General features: G+C 44.8%; 1 protein-coding gene across 2 annotated transcripts in view; it reads right to left on the bottom strand.

Annotated features, from left to right (window-relative positions):
• LOC137429857 (uncharacterized) overlaps positions 1 to 13311 on the bottom strand; it is a 44717-nt gene extending 31406 nt beyond the window's left edge. Inside the window, exons 1-2 of one of the 2 annotated variants that reach the window (XM_068120167.2) lie at positions 13210 to 13311; positions 10781 to 11246 (exon numbers count right to left, since the gene is read on the bottom strand). In XM_068120167.2, coding sequence (XP_067976268.1) covers positions 10781 to 11243 — 463 coding nt within the window. In that variant the 5' untranslated portion in view covers positions 11244 to 11246; positions 13210 to 13311. Of the gene's footprint in view, positions 1 to 10780; positions 11247 to 11899; positions 12322 to 13209 lie in introns of those variants that run through there. The other variant, XM_078779938.1, reaches the window with a different exon arrangement.
• Between the last annotated feature and the right edge of the window lie 4928 nt (positions 13312 to 18239).

Below are 18239 nucleotides of genomic sequence, written 5' to 3'. Positions count from 1 at the left end.
GTTTTTAGAACCTTCACTAGTAAATTTTAGTAAATGTTTCCCTTATAAATGTTCCCCTGTAAATATCCCCACCAATTGGCTTGTTAAAGATCGCACCCTAGTTAGTCCATGTACAACACGTAGCGAACCATAGGACCTCTCCGTAGTTATTTCATTATTATGTGTTTCAGTTAATGATCTGTTCCCAATAGTTGAATCTGCGTTGCATTAATCAAATAAGATAGGTCCCTTTCAATTCCTCCAATCGTCTCCGCAAAGTAACAGTCAGGCGGCGTTCGCTGCTCCTTGCCTTGATTCGGTTGTTGGCCCCAAACCGCCATTGCGCACGCGGTCAAGCCGAGGAAGAAGGGGGTGGAGCCACCAGAACAAGGTGTGGCACGTCGACGCACCATCAGAGGTGGAGCCAGCGAGCCCTTACCGGCCAACCAGGGCTGACGAAAGACCATCACGGGCGTGGCTCTATGAAGCGCGCATTGATTTGGAAGCACGTAATATAAGCGCCAGCGCGAAGCCTTTTTACGGAGATGAACGAGAGTCGACTTGGGTTGGAGACGGCGCTTGGTGAGGTCTGGCTGAGAGAGACGAAGCTGCGCGGAGCTCTTTGACAAGCTGCTTCGAAAAGCCCTACGAATACGTGAAGCTGCCGCTGGCTGTTCGCTTCCAGCCCGGAGCATGGACCTGGAGCGGACCTCCATGCTGTGCCTCTGCCCGAACCTTCCAGCCCTGCTGTCCCACCTGGACCTTCTCCTTCTTCCAGTCATTCCTGCCCGCTATTCCCCTTTCGTGTAAGTCTGTTTGTCTGTCCTGGGCGTTGGTAATATAAGACTGTTTAAGTCTATCTTCTTCTTCTTCTTCTTCTTCTTCTGTATATTACTTTCGTTTCCTCTTCTTTGGTTTTGGTTTTGTATATAGTTAATAAATGTCTGTTATTTCTTACCCCTTTTGGTTTCATTCTCCCCCGATTGCTTTAGTCCTTTCTTTCGATTGAGTACCTGTGGCACGATTTGGCCAACGCTCGGAATCGGGTTAGTCAATTGCTAACGGCTCGAATCGCGGATTGCTAAACCGCTCGGCAAATACCATCTTGTCCGTGGTTCAAGCGGTACTTGTCTCCCTGTTTTGCGGAGGGATTGGTAAAGGTATTCGGGAGAACACCTTGACCCATAACCCTGACCAATTCCACTCTGCAAAAGAGCGTTATAAGTACCAGGACTAGAGACGGCCAGCTTAACAGGCCAAGGGGATTAACCCCCCCTTGCTAAGGGGAGTGCCGTCTCTGAGATCCGTAACAATATACAGTATAGCCTGGTGTTGGCTTAGCGGTTAGTGTGCCGGCTTGGGATCCTAGGATCCTGGGTTCGAATCCCGGTCGATCGCTGAATTAACGCCAGGGGGGTTGACTCAGCCTGTCATCCTTCCGAGGTCGGCAAATTGAGTACCAGCTTGCTGGGATGAATGATCACGGTGTGTACCCCGGTTTAGAATAGGTACACCGTATCCCTGCGCATCGTAAGAGGCGACCAAGGGTTGGCGTCAGGAAGGGCATCCGGCCATAAAAACATTGCCTCAAAACAGGGAACCATGATTGTCATGGGGCCCACAAGGCTAACCCCCACTCTAGTGGGGAAAATGGCCTTAAAACGATCATTCATTCATCTATCTATAATTCCAGTAATCTCTGTCTGTCTGTCTGTACGTTTGTTTGTCTGTGACCGCTGTTTCTCGACAACCACGGGTCCGATATACTTTTAACTTGCCAGGTATATTGCTGGGGACCCGAGGATGTGCCTTTTCAAGGTTTCATATTAATCGGACAATTACTTACCGAGCTATGTCCAAAAAACGATTCAACCAATCAGAGAGCAGCGAACGATCGCGTGTGCCGAACGTGGCGGGCACACTCTGCCTCGGATGGCACATTTGAGAGCGTATTCATTTATTTCACGTTTGCAAACTATGTTGGCGTTAAACTATGTTTTACAACTAATAAAAACGAATTTGCGATTCATTCGCTTTCCTGCGCGTTTGTGCACGCGATGGCGATTTCTTTACCAAACTCCGGAAGCCGTTCGCTTTGGACCAAACCATTGCATGTAAATAGAGGGGGGGGATTGTCACCACTCGCAAGCCGTTCGCTTTGGACCAAACCATTTCATGTAAATAGAGGGGGGGGATATAATTTTAGATATAGATATAGTACGGGCATGCCCTAGTTCATATAAATATATATATAAATATATATATATATATATATATATATATATATATATATATATATATCATGGTTATATAAATCATGGTTATATAACACGGATAAATTGCAATTGTACTGGCCCATTGGCTGTCACCTGAAGCCTGAGGCCTATATGCCTGAAGGCTTTCACCTTCACAAGGAAAGTGATGCTTATTGGTTCCAATAGTTAGATATTTGATGATCCTTTTAACAATTGTTTTGGTTGTTTTACACTGAACGGAAAAGTTATAGGGCATGGCGATTGTGTATACGAGACTTCCGAAGACGTCTTTTGGCTTAATATAGGGGGAAAAAATGGCAGGCATTAAGCCTGTGACTGTGTACGTGTATTTTACCTGTAAAAATCGTGACCGTGTAAAAATTATAAGCGTTTACAAAAATCTGTAAACATGTGCACGTTCCATTGCTAATCGATATTATAAAAGGACCCGGCCTCAACATCCAGTCTCCATCTGTCCATCCGTTCAGGGTGGGGTTTATGCCACCTTTCTATCAGATCAGTTCCCTCCGTTATTGGGCGGGATGGAGAGGCGGCACCTGCAATTTTTTTTATCACCGCCATGTTGTTTATAAACGTTATTTCAGACACAGATACATATTGGATTTTTGGTGTATGCATTAATTATCCGATATGATTAGGTCACTTTGCTAAGCTGTTAGCTAGTCGAAAATTCATGCCTTTTAAATAGAGACAAAGGAAATATGAAATAAACAGCCGTCCGGCATGCCAATCTAGCAAGATAAACCCTGTATGATAATGCAAGCACACATCTGCTATGCCGCTTTTTTTTTAATCTGGGTTTATTTAATTCTATGTATACATCTTTACTCTATCTCAGTTAGATATTCTTTAATCTTTCTAATAATGGATTAATTTGTCAGTTAAAGCTGCAAAATAAATGGAACATAATTACTACATTTATTTCTGCTGTCAAACTGGTTGTTGTTTAATATTGGGAGTGGGGGAGGCAGACAAATACACATTCTAGTTAAGGCTTATTGACTCGGTAGGTTTAACGTTTACACACGTGTACACGTTCAAAGTGCACATTTCGCAAAATATACAGATATGCACAGGCTGAGCTGACATATGATTTTCCTGCTTACAATTGTGGGTTGTCAGGTCAGCTGTCCAGACAATGGGTTTTGACTGGAAGGCTTCAGATGCAGGCATCCAGCCACACATACCACTTCATTACATTTTAAGTTATCATGATGGTCCCATTAATAATTAGAGAAAGATCGAGGTGAGAGAGTGGAGAGGAGAAGGGGGTGGACAGGACAGTGAGAGGGAGAGGACAGTGAGGGGGAGAGGACAGTGAGGGGTGCAGAGGAGTGGTGAAAATCAGTTGCAAAATTGCCAAAAATCGTAATTTGAGGGTCATTGCATAAAATGGTGCACATACTTGTCAACATACATCAGATAATATTGCAAATGGTATCGAAATATTGTGAAAGGGCTCCTGAGACAAATTATTGATGAATGATGCTATTTGGGTGCATGATGTCTTTAAGTAACTAGAACGGCACTCAGTAGAGAGCATACCTCCGCCAAATGAAAAGTTTACGTTTTGTATCCGAGAGTCGACCTGAAAATCACAATACAGAATCACATTTAATCAAAATCATCCATCCACAACTTTTTGAGATATCCTGCTATCTATCATTTTTTGCCATATCATTCAATGGTGAAGAATCACTTTAAAATTATAGTAGCCAGATCAGAATCCGGATCTTCACCAAAATTGAATCGATTCTTCCTTGTCACACACACAACCTGTCCAACAAGTTTCGTCCAAATCCATCCGTAACTTTTTGAGATATCCTGCTATGTATCGTTTTTGGCCTTATCTCCCAATGGTGAAGAATCACTTAAAAAATAAAATAATTCTCATATCCGAATCCATATTCAGATCTTCACCAAAATCTAATTGAATCATCCTTGTCAAACACCCAACCGGTCGGTCCACCAAGTTTTGGTCGGTCCACCAAGTTTTGTCCAAATCCATCCACAACTTTTTGAGATATCCTGCTATGTATTGTTTTTGGCCCTATCTTCCAATGGTGAAGAATCACTTTTAAAATTCTATCCAGATCCGAATCCGGATCTTCACCAAAATCTAATCATTTCGTCCTTGTCACATACGCTACACATATCTGCCAAATTTCGTCCGAATCCGTCCACAACTTTGAGATATCTAGTTCACAAGCGGACAGACAGACAAACAAAGACAGACAGAGACAGACAGACAGGGATGAAAACATAACCTCCATCCACCTTTGCTGGCAGAGGTAATTAAATGTAAAACTATATGATTGAAAAAACCTCATTTTGAGCGGGTTTGGGTGCTTATTTCTATCACATTTCAAAGTTCATTGTGGCTATTATATTTATCAATGGTTCATAATTTTATACCATTATATGAGGAATTTTATATTCTTGCAAACAAAATACAAAGCTTTGACGAAAATACTTGTATACATTCTTTAGACACGACACCATAAATTGACAATGACCCTATACATTTTGGATGAAATATATGCAACCGGCGACCTTAGGTGAAGGGTTGTATCATCGAGTGATAAAACAGAGAAGGCAAAGAGCTACACACTGCTATCACACATTTTCCATATCTAGGGACCCGAGCCTTGCTAAAAATCAGTTTTCTTTGTTCCCTCTGACTGATGCCGGTGACGAGAATTTTGCTTACAATTGCCGTCCTTACGGTCTGTCTCGAGGGCTATACGGGAAAATTATAATCTTTTCAATTGGACCAAAAGGTGAATGAGTGTGGTGTATAAAGCAACAGACCGCTGTTTTGATCGCTAAGATATTTTTTTTTTTTTGCTGCTTTGCTGTTAAGAAATACGCCACAATATATTTGCTGTTACGAAATACGATTTTGCAATTTCCCAATACTCTATATTTCATCGGCTAATGTTGTCTGTCTGTCTCCCCCACCCCCTCCCCTCCCCTCGAATCAATGAAATGCTCCTCGGAGACAACAAAATTAGGTAAAAAGTTGCTTCTAATTATTCCAAACCTATGGGAAATATATAAATATTAAGTAAAGGTTGCTTCAAATCAATCCAAATATGTGGGAGCATCATACTAATGCCTCAATTTAGCTCTTTCAACCAGCACAATTTTAAAAAGGCTTCCTTTTATTTTTCTGTTGTGGTATTTTTACCACGGGCTTCCAAGCTGGTAGCATTCTAAACGCCCAAAAGCACAAATAATTTTTTTCCTGAAATTAGGCACATTTGTGCAAAGCAAATACCACCCCCGCAGGATAACAAATGTTTTACACTTTCTTAATTTTATTATTTCTTTAGAGCGCTTGGTCTACCCCCAAGCACAGTCAAAACAATTCATTCAAATGAATACAAAATTAAAGAAAAGAAAAAAAGAACCGCCTTTAGAAGCCATTTCTCTCTGCAGAGCGGGGGTTTGGCCTTTTTTGGGCACCGTGGTCCCCTTTTTGAAGCAATGTTTTATGGCCGGATGCCTTTCCTGCCACCAAGTCACCTCTTACGACACACAGGGAATTACCAGTGAAACTGGTACTCAATTTGCCGACCTCGGAAGGATGACAAGCCGAGTCAACCCCCCTGGCGTTAATTCAGCGATCGACCAGGATTCGAACCCAGAATCCTATGATCCCAAGCTGGCATCCGAATCGCTAAGCTAACACCAGGCTTGAATACAAAATTAAAGAATGCATAAAACTGTGATACCATTAATCGTGATGAAAGTAACACTTAGCAGATGTGGAATTATGAGAAATATGGGAAGATTTTTTAAATTTATCTTAATTCTCAAATGCAGTTAATATGAAATCCTTCCATTTCTGCAATGGCCTTATCTCAGATCAAAAATTTTGATTCAGACCAAGTCACTTGGACATGCTGCTTCTACTCACCCAACAATCGATGGAGGCTCTCAATGTCAAACATGAGACCAGCGCTGTCTCTAGACATATATCGAGCTTTCAATAGTCTGGCATCCCACCTTGCTCTCCAAACTCTCTGCCTATAGCATCCAAGGCCAACTCCCCACATGGCTTACTAACGTCTTCTACACTTGTAGCCAGCATACAGTCGTGGCCAAAAATATTGGCACCCTTGCACTTTTTTCAAATAATGCACCATTTCTTCCAGAAAATTGTTGAAATTAAAAAATATTTTCTTATCCATATATGTATTTCTTTGGTTTGCAGTGGAACAAAACAAAAAAAAAGCTGAAAAATTACTAAATCTTCACTTATTCCACACAGAAATCCTAAAATGGCCTGGACAATATTATTGGCACCTTATAGAAGTTGTTAAAAATAATTAGATTTCAAGCAGGTGATTCTCCTTTACTTTGGAAATGATCTCACCTGTAGTGAGTTACAGGTGCCTGCAATTTTTTTTTTTTAAAGCACTCATTCAACCAGTTTGAATGGAGAAAAGGAGGCATTCTGCTGTTTTGTGTCACTGTGTGTACCGCAATGAGCATGGAGAAAAGTAAGAAAACCAGAGAATTGTCTGAGGAGGTCAGACACAAGATTGTAGCCAAGCATGGGTTCTGTGGTGGGAGATGAAATCTCCTGAAATCATGAAATCAGGAGATTAACAAGGCACTGAAAAAAGTGCAAGGGTGCAAATATTTTTTGGCAACGAATGTATGGCACTCAATGGAATTATTTCATTTTCTCTCCCAGTTTAAGCTGGAGTGCGCCAAAGCAGTCTTTGGATCCTATTGTTATTGTTCATGAACAATCTCTCTGATTGGAAAATCCCCTTCATCGATTTGCTGATGACTCCATCAATCCTTCAGATAGGCAGGCAGCAGCCTCTTCTCTCTCTTAGACCTTGACAAAATCAGAAGAGTCAAACACATGGAAATGCGCTTTTCAATCCAGATAAATCCTACTCTTTCTCTTTCTGAAAGGATAATCTGGCAAAACCTCCCATCTTCATTATTAATAATCCTCTTGAATCAGTTCAGTCACTCCAACTCCTGGGTCTCACTCTCAGCCATGATCTTTCTTGGGCAAACCACCTTTCAAAGTTGATCTCCAAACGCTGTGGATGGACTGGGCATCCTCCATCGTACAAAGTCCTTCCTCAGCACACCTGAACTTCTATCCACCTACAAGGCCTTCAGCCACAGATTGATGGATACTGCTCTCCCTTCTGGGCTGGCACCCCTGCCTCGCATCTTGCTCAACTTGACACCGTGTAAACCAGCGCTTTCAAGATCATTGGAATCTCACGATGATCATGTCTATGATCGACGACAGGAACACTAGTCTATGATCCTATCACTTTCCCATCGACGACAGGTCGGTGGTCTCTCTATCTTCTGCTGCCTCCTTTCTGGTCTTGCACACTCTGCTCTTTCCATGCTTTGTCCAACCCCTCTCCCCCTCCCCTCCCCACCCCCGCAGGTTTTGGCAAGGTGCAAGTGGGCCACCATCAACCCCAAACTCACAAAATCCTGAATCACTGCACATTCCACTTATTTATTCCTCTTCTCTTCAATCTCATTCTTCCCTCCAGGTCTTCAAGACAGCTGTTCGCCACCATTTCAGATCATCCATCGAAAACCATGATTTCTTTCGACCCTCATTAACCACCCCTCCCCCCCCCCCACTCCCCCCCCCCACTCCCCCCTTCCCCTCATCCCCAAGCCCACCTCCTTTTAAATTTCCAGCTTTTTCTTTCTGAGAGTTTCCTTCTGTATCCATGTTGTCCATCCCATATGTCCTCCCCTATCCCTCATTCCTCCCCACGCCTATTATTTATCTAAGTCTTCCTCTATTTTGTTCATAAAGTCTGCTTGTTTGTGTTTAACCCTCCCCACACAAGCCCCCTATCTCCCCAACCCCTTTACTGTTCCTTTTGTTCTGTTGCATCCTGATCCCTTCATTGTTCTAGCCATTTCATGAATCTTCACTCTGTATACAAAAAATCCCCTTTTTTTTAATTATCCTTGTTTGTTTTCTTCCTTTCCATCTTCCTCTATCTTTTTAACCCAATTGCCTTTTTATGCCTCTGCCGACGATGTCGCCGGAGGCATTATGTTTTCAGGTTGTCCATCCGTCCGTCCATCCGGCTTCGGCTTTCGTTCCTGCGATAACTTGAGAACGGCTAAAGGGATCTTAAGTCCAACGTGGCACAGGTATGTATAATGAGGTAAAGACTAACTGATTAGATTTTGGGGTCACGAGGTCAAAGAGCAAAGGTCAGAGGTCATGTTAGGTAAAAATACTGTTACCGCAATAACTTGTGAACTAGTGATGGGATTCTGACCAAATTTGGTACAGGTATGTATAATGTTGTAAAGATCAAATGATTCTATTTTGGGGTCATAGGTCTACGGTCAAAGTCTCTAATCGGTCTATAACTTGAGAACGGCTGAAGTGATCCAATTCAAACATAGTATAGGTATGTATAATGATGTAAAGATTAACTGATAAGATTTTGGGGTCAAAGGTCAAATCTGTAATAGGTCTACAACTTGAGAACGGCTAAGGTGATCTTACTCAAACTTGGTACAGGTATGTATAATATTGTAGTTTAAGTGATTAGATTTTGGGGTCAAATGTCACTGTAATAGGTCTATAACTTGAGAACGGCTGAAGTGATCCAATTTAAACTTGGTATGGGTATGTATAATGATGTAAAGATTAACTGATAAGATTTTGGGGGTCCCGAGGTCAAAGGCCAAAGGTCATGTCAGGTAAAAATGTGCTAACTTGGGCACAGCTGAATGGTTTTAAATCAAACTTGATACAAGTATAATAATGATGTAATAATGTGGGCGGAGGCATATCAGTCGACGTTGTGACGTCGAAGAGTGCTGTTCTAGTCTTTCTTGTTATTAATCTCTTGATCAATGGCACAACTTTATTTGGTCTTCAGCCCTTGACCTTTCATACATCCCCTTACATCTACATTTCCTTTTCTCTGACAAAGGACTAACAATCAAAACGTTCGCCGAACCTCATTTTCCATGGCTGCAAAAACCTATCAACTTTCAGTTGATAAAATCCATTATTTATCTTATATGTTGACACAGACTGATGTTAGCCTTCAAAAACGAATATTCTGTCATTTCTTCCAGGAATGATTAATTCAATACCTCAACACCAATGCAGATTCCATATAAATGGATCTACATAACAGCCTTAAATTCAAGATCAAAATTGCTCATCATCAAAGCCTCACTTTTACTCCTTCATTTCACTCGCTGTAGTTGTCCTAGTCACCACCCATTTGCTCAAGGTCTTATCAAATTTTGCTGAAAGTATTGGAAGATTACTTAAATTAAACAAGCATTCTGAGTATTGCACTGCAATACATGTCCCCTACCGGCAGTCTGTCGTCCGGAAAACTGTTGGGGAAATTACCAAGGGTTATTTACCCACAGGTTCTGAATCGTTCCCAATCGCTAATTACCTCAGGACGGGCTCACCTGTGATTCGCACTCGGGACTTCGATTTATACACCTTGCACACAGGTCAGCAGAAGCACGAGAAAATAAGTCGTTGATAAAGAACCTTTCGAGTCGCTAAATATCAGTAATTTATTATATTTTCCGGTTCACGATCAATGATCAATGTGCATATAAATGTTGCTCGGCTTGGCTCCGCCCCTCCCCAAAAGCGCGCACTGTGTCGCGCTTTTGACATTCGCGAGACGAGGCTGAGGGCGCGCGGTGCGGCTTGAGGAGAACTCTAGAATAAACAAGAGATATCCATTTAAAAAAAAAATATTTTCGTTTAATTAACGATATCTGCCAAACCACGTGCCCTATCGCAAATTCCAAAATGGCATTTTAGTAGACTGAGATGCTGAACAGATGTGTGAAGTTGTTCCCTCGATTGGATCAAAAATGAGGGGGGAGCTCAGTTTTAAAGGTTCATGCTTTTAAACGTCATAACTCTGAAACCATGTGACGCATGATGTCATGCTCCCTGACTTTTTTGTTCGTCATGGGTATGCGATTCTGCCTGCAAAGTTTGGCCTCGATCTGTTCAACGGTTGCAGAGAAAAAGTGGTTTTCGTGTTTTCACGAAAAACAATATGGCGGCCGAACCACGTGACCTGTAACGTCATAATTACCATTAAAATATTCTACAGACCGAGTCCCTCCTATGGTGAAAATTTTATCTCAATCGGTCCTATTATTGCAGAGAAATTGGTTTTTAAAGGAAATTAAAACTTAAAATGGCACTGAGTTAAGGATCATCAGAATTATCAGAATTCCAAAAGTTCAAAGTGCCATAACTTTGTCAAAAATGATTGAAACGTCGTGAAGTTCGAACTTGACCTGTAACTTATCATGAGGAAACCATGTGTTAAGTTTGAAATCATTAGCATTAAGCGTTTAGAAAAAAAGTCCGGAAAACTGTTCTTTGCGTGACGGACTGACGGACGGCGTGCAAACCTATAGTCCCCTCCGGTGTACACCGGTAGGGGACTAATAACAAACACAATAACCCCACAGAAATTAAAATCCATTACATCTCATACCAAGTTGTGTGGATTTGGCCTCTTCTTTAATATGGAAGCTGCAGAAGTCGCTGATCTCAATTCCAATTCCTCCATTCCCATTGGATGTTTCCAGCTCCCCATTGTCATTTACATGAGGCATGTATGGAGGCTGCAGGAAGTTCAACTTCTGGGCACAGCTGGAGAATTCCTGGCTCACATTGTTGAGCATCGAGGACAAAATGTTCAGTAGAGCAGAGTCTGCAGGTTTAACAACTCGCAGTTCCCTACATGATCTCACAAAGCTGAGGAGTTCAGCATACATTGCGAAAGGAAACTTTTGTTTAGCAAGAGAGAAGAGCTCCGCTGTCACAGAATCAGACTCGGTACATGCTTTGAGTAACTCTTGGCTCTCGATGCCCAGCTCCGTGACCATGACTTGGACCGTTTCTCTTCTCAGGCCCTGGGACTGTAGCCATGTTGCGAAGTCTTCTGTTTCAGCCATAGCCTGCAGAAGACAACAACTTTCAAACACTGACTTAATTAACAAAAACACCTTTTGTTTTATCAGCATTTTGTCAAGTTTACTTTGTTTACATCCAAGCTGTGTCAAGAAGGTCCACATGTATAATTTTAAGCAAAACCATGGTTTGGATGGAATTGCAAGTTTTTTACCCCGAAGGACATCTCCATATGTACCTGCTGCATCACATTCACTCCCTTGTTTGATGCCAGCAAATTAATGAGGAAGATGAGTTCTAAAAAAACAATGTACACTGTACAGTAATACCAAATTTAAATTTTTCAATGTCAACCACCCACCATATGCCATGTGGTCCAGGATAAAAGGTCCATATGACCAGCATTGAAGGGTGTAACAATAATTTGACGTCTCAATTCATATTATCAGTAGAGAAAAACAAACAAATTAATATGGTAATAACTAATATTGCTGATATCGCATGGTGATGGTGGGCCAAATGGCAAATGGTCTTGTCCTGTATACAGTGAGCGACTAGAAATAGAAGTAGAAGTAGAACTGTACACAGTATTAACAACTTTTACTTCATAGAATTATCAACCAATGAACAAGGCATTGTGTTTGTAATACGATGTCATTGGATTTGCATTGCAATCTGACGCTTCACAGTTAAAACGTACCAGGAGAGAGTAGATCGACTCCTGACGAACTCTTCCTATATAACCGTGCGGCTCCGAAGAAACCCGGCAGCGTGTGCAAAGCGCCCGACCGACTCCCGAGAAACACGTGTAGGGGCTGCTTCCGTGTTACAGATTCGTCGCGCACTCTTCACACACACGTGTGACTGCTGAGAATGACGTGTAGCGGCCGCATCCGTGTTGCAGATTCGCCGCGCGCTCTTCCGCATCTCAACGGTTCTGTTGTCATTGTCGTCGTTCATCGCAAAATACAACTGAATGCAAGTTTAGAATGCAAGTACACACAAAAAAAACCAAATACAGTTTACCTGAAGAGATATGTTTTTAACACGCACGAAAGCAATATGACGTCATTGACCGCCATGAAAATATACCTCCGTGAGTATTTTACGGTATCGGCGCCCGAGGAACTACGTAACTTCCGGTTAGTGCACCCTTCGCGACAACAGTCACCGTGACCGTGGGACTCGTGCAACTCGTGCTCGTGCAAGTCAACTCGTGCAAGTCACCGTGGGACTCGTGCAACAGTCCCGTGTTTACGTGACTCGGAGTCACGTGATTGGATACGTTGAAAACAAACCACAAAAGGGCACGTGTTACAGTTTACTTCCGGTAGTCTCGCCCTCACCTATTAAAACTGAGCCGCTCTTTACATACTTTAGGCCAAATAAAAAAACACTAGTTGATCGTCCGGATAAATAAAAAAAGAAGGAGGATGAGGCTCTTTCAATTCAATCTTTCTTCAAAATAGGCGCCATGTACATGGTATGGCATTTTTTTTAAACCCAATTTTTTTTTGGCGCGCAAAAGTTCACCTTTCTACCACACCTGGAAGGTACCGAACATTAAATGATTAATATCAGTCATTCCGTGATTCAGTTCGTTAGTCAGTCAGTCGTTGGAATGGGCTTTATACTAAAGCGCGGTGCTACGCGCGCTTACTTGCTACCAAGGAGGAAGCGGACAACGCGGTTAAACAAAAGAGTCTTTATTCACAAGAGGTCACTGGACACTGTAGCACTGCACTGGCCTGGCCTGCTCCGGGCTGCGCGCCCGGTGTATATCCTGAGGCCACGCCTACCCCTCGGACGTGGCCGCCGCCCACTTGGTGCGCGGAATGATGTCACCACGCCAGTGGGCTTTCGTGTCCGCAACAATACATTACATTAGAAAGGAGGTGATTACGATGGGATCGGCTAGATGATGATGTTCAGGATAATGAAGGATATCGGCAAAATAAATGGAGAAGAGTTTTTGCCGCCATTAACTGACAGAAAACAAAGAACCTGTACCTGCGCTCACGCCGCTCTGGTGACCCCTCGCACTTGTCTTATGCCGATGTCTCCCCCGGCCCCGAACACACCTATCTCTCTCTCTCTCTCTCTCTCTTGATTGGCTGCCTCGTACCTGTATTATCCTGTCCCAGCTGATCACACAAGGCTACGCATGGAACGTTTGACGCAGAAGGCCATTTGGCCCATCGAGCCTGTGCTACATCAACACCACATTAATTAAATGGCCTGGGTGGGTTGTGGGGAATGGAAGTGGTGGAGTGAGGGAGGATGAGAACTGTAACGCAAGCATAGACCTACGCAGCGATGTGTTCAGTTAGCAAGCAACTAGCTAGCGCTTGCCAAGCCAGCCGTTCCTTATCAACGGTTTCGAATAGAGTGCTTGCTCGAGTGCTTAAGCAGCTTGGCGAGAACTCCACAATGAACTTGGTAAATAAACACATCCCTGGGTGGTATACATACTACATACTACATACTACATACTACATATATATATATACAGTATATATATATATATATATATATATATATATATATATATATATATATATATATATATATATATATACGTATATATATATATATATATATATATATATATATATATATATATATATATATATACAGTATATATATATATATATATATATATATATATATATATATATATATATATATATATATATATATATATATATATACAGTATATATATGTATATATATATATACTGTATATATATATATATATATATATATATATATACCGTATATGTATATATATATATATATATATATATATATATATATATATATATATATATATATATATATATATATATATATATATATGTATATATATACACCAAAAAATTTAGATTTTGAAAATATTTTATTATTTTCCCCTCCGACACCAAAGGTTGTGTTTTCATCCCTGTTTGTCTGTCTTGTGAGCACGATATCTCAAAAAGTTATGGGCGCATTCGGACAAAACTTGGTCGATGAGTTGGTTAAGTCACAAGAACAAGGTGATGAGATTTGTTTCAGGTCCGAATCCAAATCTGGCTTATCAGTGGGATACAAAACGTAAACTGTTCAACCTGGCTGGCGGAGGTACGCGCTCCACCGAGTGTTGTTGTAATTATTGTTATTGGGGGATATGTTTGAAAGGTGAGGAATGAACAAACAACGCAGACACCTCGTTTACCTGTACATTCATATGACACAAGTATCCAATCACCGATCTATAACTCAGCTGCTATACTTACCAATGTACATGTATGATGTACCCCTCTATCCCCAACGCATCCAGTTAATTATTTAATTCCAGTTCAAACACATTTACCGGTCTGCTGCAACTACCTTGTCTTGCCCAGTGTCACCACCAAGTGAAAGACCCCGATACCTAATATCACCACCCAAACTCTCCTCCTCTTTCATAATTCAAATACCATTATATTTGTTTACGTATATTAAAGTATGGTTAATGAGTTTTGTCGACCTTTCAGGCCCTGTGCGTTTTCCCGACGAGCAAAACGCGCGAAATCGATTCTGATCTCTCCTGCTCCAGGGCATGTCACGTGGGACTCGTGCACGGATTGCTGGCAATGCACGTGGACTTTACGTGGGACTCGTGTACGGATTTCTGGCCATGCACGTGAACTTCACGTGGGACTCGTGCACGGATTGCTGGCCATGCACGTGGACTTCACGTGGGACTCGTGCACGGATTGCTGGCAATGCACGTGGACTTTACGTGGGACTCGTGCACGGATTTCTGGCCATGCACGTGGGTTTCGCGTGTGACTCGTGCACGGATTGCTGGCCATGCACGTGGACTTTACGTGGGACTCGTGCACGGATTTCTGGCCATGCACGTGGACTTCACGTGTGACTCGTGCACGGATTGCACGCCATGCACGTGGACTTCACGTGGGACTCGTGCACGGATTGCTGGCCATGCACGTGGACTTCACGTGGGACTCGTGCACAGATTGCTGGCAATGCACGTGGACTTTACGTGGGACTCGTGCACGGATTTCTGGCCATGCACGTGAACTTCACGTGGCACTCGTGCACGGATTGCTGGTCATGCACGTGGACTTCACGTGGGACTCGTGCACGGATTGCTGGCAATGCACGTGGACTTTACGTGGGACTCGTGCACGGATTTCTGGCCATGCACGTGGGTTTCGCGTGTGACCCGTGCACGGATTGCTGGCCTTTCACGTGGGACTCATGCACGGATTGCTTGCCATGCACGTGGACTTCACGTGTGACTCGTGCACGGATTGCTGGCAATGCACGTGGACTTTACGTGGGACTCGTGCACGGATTTCTGGCCATGCACGTGGGTTTCGCGTGTGACTCGTGCACGGATTGCTGGCCATGCACGTGGGTTTCACGTATGCCTCGTGCACGGATTACTGGCCATGCACGTGGACTTCACGTGTGACTCGTGCACGGATTGCTGGCCATGCACGTGTACTTCACGTGGGACTCGTGCACGGATTGCTGGCCATGCACGTGGACTTCAGGTGGGACTCGTGCACGGATTGCTGGCCATGCACGTGGGTTTCACGTGTGCCTCGTGCACGGATTGCTGGCCATGCAGGTGGACTTCACGTGTGACTCGTGCACGGATTGCTGGCCATGCACGTGTACTTCACGTGGGACTCGTGCACGGATTGCTGGCCATGCACGTGGACTTCAGGTGGGACTCGTGCACGGATTGCTGGCCATGCACGTGGACTTCAGGTGGGACTCGTGCACGGATTGCTGGCCATGCACGTGGGTTTCACGTGTGACTCGTGCACGGATTGCTGCCCATGCACGTGGACTTCACGTGGGACTCGTGCACGGATTGCTGGCCATGCACGTGGACTTCACGTGGGACTCGTGCACGGATTGCTGGCCATGCACGTGGACTTTACTTGGGACTTGTGCACGGATTGCTGGTCATGCACGTGGAGTCCACATGGGACTCGTGCACGGATTGTTGCCCATGCACGTGGACTTCACGTGTGACTCGTGCACGGATTGCTGACCATGCACGTGGACTTCACGTGTGACTCGTGCACGGATTGCTGGCCATGCACGTGTACTTCACGTGGGACTCATGCACGGATTGCTGACCATGCACGTGGACTTCACGTGACTCGTGCACGGATTTCTGGCCATGCACGTGTACTTCACGTGGGACTCATGCACGGATTGCTGCCCATGCACGTGGACTTCACGTGGGACTCGTGCACCAATTGACGGCCATGCACCTGGACTTCACGTGTGACTCCTGCACGGATTTCTGGCCATGCACGTGGACTTCATGTGGGACTCGTGCACGGATTGCTGCCCATGCACGTGGACTTCACGTGGGACTCGTGCACGGATTGCTGCCCATGCACGTGGACTTCACGTGGGACTCATGCACGGATTGCTGGCCATGCACGTGGACTTCACGTGGGACTCGTGCACGGATTGCTGGCCATGCACGTGGACTTTACTTGGGACTTGTGCACGGATTGCTGGTCATGCACGTGGAGTCCACATGGGACTAGTGCACGGATTGCTGGCCATGCACGTGGGTTTCACGTGTGACTCGTGCAAGGATTGCTGCCCATGCACGTGGACTTCACGTGGGACTCGTGCACGGATTGCTGCCCATGCACGTGGACTTCACGTGGGACTCGTGCACAGATTGCTGGCCATGCACGTGGACCTCACGTTTGACTCATGCACGGATTGCTGTCCATGCACGTGGACTTCACGTGGGACTCGTGCACGGATTTCTGGCCATGCACGTTGGTTTCACGTGTGACTCGTGAACGGATTGCTGGCCATGCACGTGAGTTTCACGTGGGACTCCTGCACGGATTTCTGGCCATGCACGTGGGTTTCGCATGTGACTCGTGCACGGATTGCTGGCCATGCACGTGGACTTCACGTGGGAGTCGTGCACGGATTTCTGGCCATGCACGTGGACTTTACGTGGGACGCGTGCACGGATTTCTGGCCATGCACGTGGACTTCACGTGGGACTCGTGCACGGATTGCTGGCCATGCACGTGGACTTCACGTGAGACTCGTGCATGGATTGCTGGCCATGCACGTGGACTTCACTTGGGACTTGTGCACGGATTGCTGGCCATGCACGTGGACTTTACGTGGGACACGTGCACGGATTTCTGGCCATGCACGTGGACTTCACGTGGGATGCGTACATGGATTGCTGGCCATGCACGTGGACTTCACGTGGGACTCGTGCACGGATTGCTGGCCATGCACGTGGACTTCACGTGAGACTCGTGCATGGATTGACGGCCATGCACCTGGACTTCACGTGTGACTCCTGCACGGATTGACGGCCATGCACCTGGACTTCACGTGTGACTCCTGCACGGATTTCTGGCCATGCACGTGTACTTCACGTGGGACTCGTGCACGGATTGCTGGCCATGCACGTGGACTTCACGTGGGACTCGTGCACGGATTTCTGGCCATGCACGTGCACTTCACGTGGGACTCGTGCACGGATTGCTGACCATGCACGTGGACTTCACGTGGGACTCGTGCACGGATTGACGGCCATGCACCTGGACTTCACGTGGGACTCCTGCACGGATTTCTGGCCATGCATGTGGACTTCATGTGGGACTCGTGCACGGATTGCTGCCCATGCACGTGGACTTCACGTGGGACTCGTGCACGGATTGCTGCCCATGCACGTGGACTTCACGTGGGACTCGTGCACGGATTGCTGGCCATGCACGTGGACTTCACGTGGGACTCGTGCACGGATTGCTGGTCATGCACGTGGACTTCATGTGGGACTCGTGCACGGATTGCTGGCCATGCACGTGGACTTCACGTGGGACTCATGCACGGATTTCTGGCCATGCACGTGGACTTCACGTGGGACTCATGCACGGATTGCTGGCCATGCACGTGGACTTCACGTGTGACTCCTGCACGGATTTCTGGCCATGCATGTGGACTTCATGTGGGACTCGTGCACGGATTGCTGCCCATGCACG

Source organism: Myxine glutinosa, chromosome 6, assembly GCF_964187855.1.
Source record: "Myxine glutinosa chromosome 6, kmMyxGlut1.1, whole genome shotgun sequence".
In the NCBI taxonomy this organism is placed as follows: domain Eukaryota; kingdom Metazoa; phylum Chordata; class Myxini; order Myxiniformes; family Myxinidae; genus Myxine; species Myxine glutinosa.
Note: the sequence above shows the minus strand (reverse complement) of the source record. Positions and strands in the feature narration are given on the sequence as shown.